This window comes from Tupaia chinensis, unplaced genomic scaffold, assembly GCF_000334495.1.
Source record: "Tupaia chinensis unplaced genomic scaffold, TupChi_1.0 Scaffold149501_1, whole genome shotgun sequence".
NCBI lineage: Eukaryota > Metazoa > Chordata > Mammalia > Scandentia > Tupaiidae > Tupaia > Tupaia belangeri.
The window spans coordinates 892,621-901,974 of record NW_006209345.1 but is presented as its reverse complement, the minus strand read 5'-3'; the positions used below and the strand labels follow the sequence as shown (position 1 = coordinate 901,974).

At 45.5% G+C, this 9,354-nt stretch overlaps 1 protein-coding gene across 2 annotated transcripts in view; it reads right to left on the bottom strand.

Moving 5' to 3' along the window:
• Positions 1-223: 223 nt before the first annotated feature.
• The window catches only part of LTO1 (LTO1 maturation factor of ABCE1), a 17,425-nt gene continuing 8,294 nt past the window's right edge, over positions 224-9,354 (bottom strand). Inside the window, exons 4-5 of one of the 2 annotated variants that reach the window (XM_006171238.3) lie at positions 1,926-2,043; positions 224-1,607 (exon numbers count right to left, since the gene is read on the bottom strand). In XM_006171238.3, the coding sequence (XP_006171300.1) occupies positions 1,539-1,607; positions 1,926-2,043 (187 nt within the window). In that variant the 3' untranslated portion in view covers positions 224-1,538. The remainder of the gene's footprint in view (positions 1,608-1,925; positions 2,044-9,354) is intronic. The other variant, XM_027769410.1, reaches the window with a different exon arrangement.

Here is a 9,354-nt window from a genome sequence, read left to right as displayed (position 1 = left end):
CTCTAAGCACCACCTGCAGAAAACCACTGCTGGTCTTTTTGGCTCTCAGGACCAGCTCTGCTGATCAGGCTGGGCCCCATGTAGGCCTCCCTGGGCCTGATGGAATCAAGGCTGCAAATGAAGAGCACACACAGAAACCCACACTTCTCATGGCTGGAGAGGAGGCCTCAGTGTACCCCTCTGAACCAACAGCACTGTGTCCTTCCGTCACACACCTGCAAGGTCAACTTCAACTGGCTGGAAGGGATGGTGCCTGCTGCCATGGCTCCCACAGTGCACTAGCTGGGACTCACGACCATCAGCTGAGGCAGTGCAGCACTTTACGAGGGGGCTATGGATCTTGAAAACTGGGGTGAATCCATGGTGACCCCTTAAGAATCTCACTCACTGCTTTCAGATGTGCTCTCTGGAACAGAAGTGATAGGGAGGGCAAGTGCTCAGGAACTACAGGGGACCCCGGGGACATCCCCGAGAAGGTAGGTTAACACATGCTGTCACGTTTGTCCCCTGAACTCATGCAAGACCAACAGTACAGTCCACTGCCCTAATATGTACCTGATGCATATACGTGATGCCTTTTAAACACCACCAGGAGACAAGGGGCTTGTAGTGTCCCAGACCAAAGGCCGTGAAAGTTGTACACATGTAACAGCAAGCTAACACCACCCAGTCTTTGGCCCAACACATCTTCTCCTTTCACCATTTTGCAACGTCTGACAGCTCCTCCCCACTCAGGGACAGTGTGCAGAGCATGTTCGGGCTCCCTCTGGATCAGGCTGGCTTTTCTTGCTCTCGGCCAGGTGTCCAGACACGCGGGCCCTGAGCTTCCACAGAGGTCCGTGAGGCACAGCAGGAGCCTGTGCAATCCAGAACTGAGGGCTGGGACTCCTCTGGGGAAGGCAGCATGTTGCGGTGGAGAGACGAGTCCTGAGCTCTTGGCCATGCTCCTTACCCGCCCCGCACCAGCCCAGCCACTCTCTACAGATTTGTTTCCCCATCTGCAAAACAACCATAGTACCTACCTCCCAGGAACTGAAGGGAATAAAAAAAGGGGAACACACAGAACAAATGTCCTCCCCGTGACTTCCCATTAACCGATTTTACAAAAACCCCGTCCACATCTTATAAGTTTTTAAAAACTGTTCCTCTGAGCGCCAAGTCCAGACTTGGGAAGTATTCCTATCCAGTGGCCATCTCATCTAGAACCAGCCAGGCCTGCCCTGCTGGAGAGGCCCAGCAAAGCCCAGAGACCCCAAAGTAGCAGTGAGCGCCTCGGACGGGCTCTGCCAGGGGCTCATTCAGACTGCGGAGCAGACAGGGCCAACAAAGGGCGGGCTTGTGTGCAGAGGCCCCGCGGGAGGCACCCAGGCGACACAAGCAGAAAACTCGGGGGAAGGAAGCCCTTTCACTGGCCAAACTGGAACCCTCCTTACAGAACAATGAATAACCCATCATTGTTTTGCCTTTAATCACATTTTTAAACACTTAACATACGGACATCTGTTCCTTGATGTTTCGTCTTTGTTCGTCTGTCATCCTCAGAATGAAAGTCCAGAACCTTCTGCACTAATTTTAAAGTCCGGCTGAACGTTGAGTAATGAACAAAGCTGGAAACACAAAAGAAAAAAGATGGCATATTTTTAATTTGTGCATTTGCCCTCACAAGTCAGAACTGAACTCCATGTCTAGCTGAGGCATTTCTCATCTCTATCACCGACTCCTAAATGAGTGTAACACCTGTTCTCTACACTGTCAGAGCTTCCCTGCTCTGAGACACAAAAACGATCTGCCTTGGTTGGCTATTCGTGTGGCACACGCAGTCCTGAGGCCGTTAACAAAGCGAACCCTAGGGAAGGCGCCAGCCACGTCTTAGGAAGGCACAGAGCCAGACTCTCCTGGCAAAAAGAAACAGACGGTGAACAAACCTGCTTAAATTTTCCTCTAATTTTGTCTAAGTCTTCGTGGAGTTTATCGTAAGTAGGGTCATCGTAAGGGAATTTCTGAATCATTCCGATCAGTGATTCTAAGACCTTCATCTTTTTGCTGTAAAGCACAGAAATAAAAACTTTTAGTCCTTTGTACACAACAGGCTAACTCATGTAATAACTATGCCGATGACGTAAAGGCGACAGGCGTGCTAAGAATGTTTCGGTTTAGAAGCTGGATGATTAGTTTTCTCATTATACTGAATATTTATTTACCTAGCAACGAGCTTCTACTCACACCCAGCACCACAACAGCAAGTGCGTATTCAGCTCATGGATGTGCCTCCGTCCCAGCCATGGAGCCGGGTGACCGAGCCACCTGCAACGTGCATGTGAGTCTGGCTCTCGGGGTCTGATACAGGAAACAGAGCAAGGAAGAGAGGGACTGAGGCCACCAAAAGCCTGTCCTAGAGCGATGTGAGGACTTTCCAAGATTTTAAAACCATATGTTCAGGGCCTTTGGGAATTCAACTGCCTCAAAAGGGCAGAAATCGGTCTCTGGGTCTGAGCTCAATCCCCGTTCCAAGATGGAGGTCTTCACTGGGGGGAGCTAGGAGACTCTGCAGAAAGGAACCTGCTCAGGAGATGGGTAGCCTGGAGTGTGCTCACTCCAAGATGATCGATTATTTAACTTCTGTGAACCTCGGTGTCCTCATTCATAAAATGAGAGTAACAGTAACTCTACAGGATTTTAAGTTTTTGCTATAGGGCACATGTAATTGACAAAGAGAGACCAAAGGAAAGTTAAGAAATTGACCCCAGGGGAATGGCCACATCAATCCCTTCTCCACCCTCCTCCCAAGATCTGGGACATGCAAGCAAAAGTGCCTGGGGGTGATTTTCAAGCCATCAGGTCCAGCACTTAAACCATGAGGATGACCATGTGAGATCTAGCGCCTTAACCTCCATGCCACCTGCTGGCCCTCACAGGCTTTTTTCTTTTCTTTTTTTGGGGGAGAGGTTTTTGTTATACGGCACGTGCACTCGCCAGAAAGACAGAGAGAGACAGAGAGACAGAAAGCAAGAAATCACCCCCCAGGGGGATGGCCACGCCACAATTCGTTCTCCATTCTCCTCTCAGGATCTTGGGCATGCACGCACATGCGCCCAGCGTGTGTTTAAGCCGCCAGGTCTGGGACTTGAACTGCGGTCGACTACATGGGAGTCCAGTGACATAGCCATTATGCTAACTGCTGGTCCCCCTCACAGGCTTTAAAGAGGATTAAATAATCTATGTGAAGTCTGGAAACTAGTACAGAATAGGTGCTCAATAAATGTTAGTCTTCTCGGGGCTGGCAGGTGGTACAGTGGTTAAGGTGCTGAACTCTCACATGACTGACCATGGTTCTGGCCCTGGACCTGGTGGCTTGCTTTCTCACTTTCTCTCTCTCTGGCCAAATTACAAAATAATAGTAATAAATAAAATTAAATTAAATCTTTTTTTTAAAAAAGTTAGTCTTTTTTTTTTTTGCTTTTCTTGGAGAGGTTTTTGCTTTAGGGCCCGTGCTGTAGACAGACAGAGAGAGACAGAGAGATAGAAAGCGAGAAATAACACACACACACACACACACACACACACACACACAAACACACACACACCCAGTGGGGATGGCCACGCCACAATCCCTTTTCCTCCATTCTCCTCTTGGGATCTTGAGCACGCATGCACGCACGCACACGTGCCCGGTGTGAGCTTAAGCCACGGGGTCTGGGACTCGAACCACGATCGACTACATTGGAGTTCAGTGACATAGCCATTATGCTAACTGCTGGTCCCAATGTTAGTCTTCTTAATCCTGGAGACCAGGGCTCTCATCTGTGAAGGTTTAAAAATAATCCACACTGGGACCAGCAGATGGCGTAATGGTTACATTGCTAGACTCCCACGTAGTTTACTGTGGTTCATGTCACAGACCTGGTAGCTTAAAACCCACGCCAGGTGCATGTGTATGTGACCCCGAAACCCTGAGAAGAGAGTGGAGAACGGACTGCAGCATGGCCAGCCCCCTTTCTCACTTTCTGTCTCTCTGTCTCTCCAACAAGCACATGTACCCTATAGCAAAAACTTCTCAAATAAATAAATAAAATAATCCATACTTATACACATCTAGGTGGTACCAAGGCCTTTTATGTTTTTTTTTAAAAGAACGATTTACTTATTTATTTAATTTATTATTCTTACTATTTTCACATGAGTTTTGCCAGAGAAAGACAGAGAAAGCGAGCCGCCAGGTCTGGGACTCTAACCGCAGTTAGCCATGTGGAAATTCTAGTGCCTTAACCACGCCACTTGCTGGCCCTCTGATTAACAGAAATTTTAAAGAACTGATCCTTAGAATGAATCCATAGCAATCCAAAGCAACCCCAATCTCCTGTGTACATGCTAACAGCTGTCACTTTCAGACACACACAGATGAGTAAGTTCAACAATGGCAAACCAGTGTTCAAGCACTACGATGGGCCAGCCAACGGGGCACAGCAATAACACAACGTCCCTTCATCTCTCAGAAGAAATTAAATAAATAAATACATACATACATACATAAATAAATAAATAACAAACCTTAAAAAAAAAAAAGAGAGGGCCAGCAGGTGGCGTGGTGGTTGAGGCAGCTGGACCCCACATGGCTGACCCCGCGACTCCGCGGTTCAAGTCCCAGACCCAAGAGTTTTGAAAATTACACTGGGCACATGTGCGTGCACAAAATTCCAAGAGGAGAATGGAAGAAAAGGAATTATGGTGTGACCATTCCACCAGGGAGTGATTCTCACTTTCCCTCCCATTGTCTCTGTGTCTGTTTCCAACTAGTGCCTGTGCCCTATGGCAAAACAAAAACAAACCAACCAACCAACAAACAAAAAAACTCCACTGAAAATGCCATCTTTTAGTCTGAACTATTGCTCTATGTGTTTCTCTGGTGTTGGAATACCCATTCTTTTTTTATAAAAAGAATTTTTTTTTATTATTTGATTGAGCTTTATTTTTTGTTTGTTTATTTTATTTTGACCAGAGAGGGACAGAGAGAGAGAGAAGGGGGAAGTGAGAAAGCAAGCCACAAGATCTAGGACTTAGGGCCAGCAGGTGGCATGGTGATTAAGGGCACTGGACTCCCACATGGCCAACCATGGTTCAAGTCCTGGACCTGGTGGCTTGCTTTCTCACTTTCCTCTCTCTCTTGCTCTCGCTCTGCCCCTCTCTGTCAAATTAAAATAAAATAAATTACGTTAAATAAAATAATTCTTAAAAAAAATAAAGAAATGCCCATTCTTTTGCTATAGGACAATGCAGACAGCAAGAGGTTTTCTTTTAACACTCTTTGGAAAAATACAAAAAAGTAGATGATCCTCTATCAGCCCTTTACCATTTCAAAAAAAAAAAAACCACACTGACTTTTTAAATCCAAACACCTGTAGAGAAGATGTCTTCACATTTCAAAGAGCCTTCAAGGCAATGCTGGGTTGGGGTGGGCCTCAGCAGCAAGGAAAGCTTAACGAGACCTCTAGAGCCTTTTTCAACCAAAGCGGTCCCTACTTCATCTATTCAGACTGGATATGCTGCCTTAAGAGTTGGAACCAGCAGATGGCGTAACGTTTGCGTCCATTGTTGGACTCCCTTGTAGCTGACCATGGTTCTAGTCTCGGACCTGGCAGCCTGAAACTCACACTGGGCATGTGTGCATGCAAGCCCAAGATCCCAAGAGGTGAATGGAAAAAGGATTACAGCATTGACCATTTCCCCTGGGGGTGATTTCTTGCTTTCTGCCTCTCTGTTTCTCTCTGTCTCTCCAGCAAGCGCATATACCCTATACCAAAAAAACCCTCTCTCTTTTTAAAAAAGAATTACTTAATTTTATTTATTCGTTCATTCATTTTAATTTGACCAGAGAGAGAGGAAAAGTGAGAAAGCAAGTCATCAGATCTGGGACTCGAACTCTGGTCAGCCATGTGGGAGTGTCCAGTGCCTTAAGCACCCACACCACCTGCTGGCCCCCCCAAAATTTCTCCTTAAAAAAAAAAAAAAAAGAGACAATCCTGGGCTAGAATGTAGCATGGTGCTAAGGTGCTGGATCCCGCATGGCCAACTCTGTAGTTTGCATCCTGGACCTGGTGGCTTGGAAAACACTCTGGGCACGTGTGCACGGGGGATAATTTCTCACTTTCTCTCTCTCTCTGTCTCCAGTGAATGCATGCACCCTATGGCAAAAATCAAAAGGAAAATACATACATACATACATACATACATGCAAGAAAAATACAGATAACACTCAGATGGTGGGAGCGAAGGGGAGTCTGATGGAGAACTCCAAAAGCCTCTTCCTCCTCTGTGGATGGGAGTCAGCTGAGAGCCAAACTCAGCTTTGACTGCCACCCGGTGGTAGCACAGGCTGTCAACACTATTCTAACCAGTCCTCAGCTGCCACTGCACTCCCCAGGGACCTCAGAGGGAAACCCAAGGTGCCCTTCTGCTAACGTAAGATGGGAACAAATACGCAAACAGACAAGTCAGAGAGCAAGCAGGCAATCCTTGCAACCCACACTCAGTTGCAAGCATCCTTATTCTTGCATTTACATATGGAATGGCCCATGTTCCAGAAAAGTAAAATAGCTCCCCCCAAAATGACAAATTACATGGATGGGTGCCATCTCTCCTGCTCGAGTTGTTACCCACTCTCCTCATGCCCTCCCGTGCTGGGCAAAGTCACCAGACGTCACAACGATGCAAAGCACCAGCCTACGTCTTGTTTTCTGACTCTCATGCTGTAGCGGAATGGCCAGATCACACAGGCTTTTTACTTCAGGGTTTGTTTCTGGCTTAAGAATGAAGACAGATGAGACAGGGTCACTGGGGGCTTCAGAGGTTGGACATAGTAAGAATACATTCATTTGAGGGCTGGCCAGTGGCATAGTGGTTAAGGGCACTGGACTCCCAAATGGCCGACCGCAGTTCAAATCCCAGATCTGGCGGCTTGCTTTCTCACTTTCCTTTCCTCTCTCGCTCTTTGATCCTCACTGGTCAAATTAAAATAAAATAAAGTTAAATAAAATAATTCCTTTAAAAAATAAATAAATAAATAGAATTAAATATAATTCTTAAAAAAGAAAACCCTTTCATTTTAAACAGATTATTCTGAGGCCAGTAGGTGATGTGGTGGTTAAAAGGCACTGGACTCCCACATGGCTGACCGCGGCATGAGTCCGGACCTAGTGGCTTGCTTTCTTGCTTTCTCTCAGTTTCTCTCTTTCTGTCTTTCTTTGGTCAAATTAAAATAAATGAATAAAGTTAAATAAAATAGTTATATTTTTCAAATATTTTATTTATTTATTTTTTATTATTATTATTTTAATTTGCTATAGAGCATACACACTCACCACAGAGAGAGAAAGTGAGAAAGCAAGTTGACAGGTCTAGCTCAAACTGAGGTCAGGCATGTGGGATCCAGCACCTTAACCACCATATCACCTGCCGGCCCCTATTAAGAATACTTTTAGAGGGACCAGCAGTTAGCATAATGACTATGTTGCTGGACTTCCATGTAGTCGACCGCGGTTCGAGTCCCGGACCTGATGGCTTAAACTCACGCTGGGCGCGTGTGTGTGCGTGCCCAAGATCCCGAGAGGAGAATGGAGGAGAAGAGATTGTGGCCATCCCCCCTGGGGGGTGATTTCTCACTTTCTGTCTCTCTCTGTCTGTCTGGCGAGCGCCCGTGCCCTATAGCAAAAACCTCTCCAAAAAAAGAAAAAAAGAATACTTTTAGGGGGGCCAGCAAATGGCAAGGTGGATAAATGCACTGGATTCCCACATGGCTGACACCTTAACCACCACACCACCTGCAGGCCCCTATTAAGAATACTTTCAGCTGGGGCCGGCAGGTGGGATGGTAGATAAAGGCACTGGATTCCCACATGGTGGACACGGTTTGAGTCCTGGTCCTGGCAGCTTGCTTTCTTACTTTCCTTTTCTTTCTCTGTCTGTCTCTAACGAACAAATTTTTAAAAATAATAACAACGATAAGTAGAATTAAATAAATAATTTTTTAAAATACTTTTAGGGCCGCGAGGTGGCGTGGCTTGCTCTCTCTCTCTCTCTGTCTCTCTCTGGCCAAATTGAAAAATAACAAAAACAAAACAAATAAATCTTAAAGAAAAAGAAAACATTTAAAAGCCTAAAAATAATTCAAAGTTATTGAGGCCAGCAGGTGGCATGGTGGTTAAGGGCACTGGACTCCCACATGGCCAACTGTGGTTTGAATCCCAGACCTGGTGGCTTGCTTTCTCACTTCCCCACCCCTCTCTCACTCCCCTGTCTGCCCCTCTCTATTCAAACTAAAATAAGTAAATAAATAAATGAAGTTTTAAAAAATTCTTTAAAAAATACATATACATTTATCATTTACACTGTGCTTACATGTAAACACATTTAAAAGCACTATTTCGGGATTGGTAGGTGGCACGGTGATTAAGGCGCTGGACTCCCACATGGCTGACCACAGTTTGAGTCTTGGACCTGGTGACTTGCTTTCTCACTTTCCCTTTCTCTCTCTCTTTCAGGTCAAATTAAAAAACTAATAAGAAGATGGGAACCAGCAATTAGCGTAATGCTATGTCACTGGACTCCCATGTAGTCGACTATGGTTCGCATCCCGGACCCGGTGGCTTAGAACTCATGCCAGGCGCGGATGCATGCGTGCCCTCCCAAGATCCCGAGAGGAGAATGGAGGAGAAGGGATTGTGGTGTGATCATCCCCCCTGGGGGGTGATTTCTCACTTTCTGTCTCTATGTCTCTCTCTGTCTGTCTGGCAAGCACATGTGCCCTATAGCGAAAACCTCTCCAAAGTAAATAAATAAATAAATAAACTAATAAGAAATGAAATTAAATCAATAATTTTTTTCTTTAAATTTTAAAAATTTAATTTTATTTATTCATTCACTAATGTTAATTTGACCAGAGACATTGAGAGAAAGAGAGAGTTAAAGTGAGAAAGTAAGCTGCCAGGTCCAAGACATAAACCGTGGTCAGCCATGTGGGAGTGGCCAGCACGTTAACCACCAGGCCACCTGCTGGTCCCCTAAATAATTCTTTTTTTTTTTTTTTTTCAAATTTCCCCAAAAGGGGAATTTTATTGATTACTTTATTCCCTTACAAACAGACCAACTGTAATCAAATGAGGTGAACATTCACCTCAGGATTTTGCCATCTTCATAATAGAAAAGATGAGTCTTAGAACTGGATCACTTGACCCTTTCTCTTTTTATCTCCTCCCAGTTCAAAATGCTTACATCTCTTGATAGCCAGCATTCTCTTAGATCTGCAGTTGGGCTCAACACATTCAAGCCTCAGCACAATCTTCTTTGTAGTTTTTGCCTTTT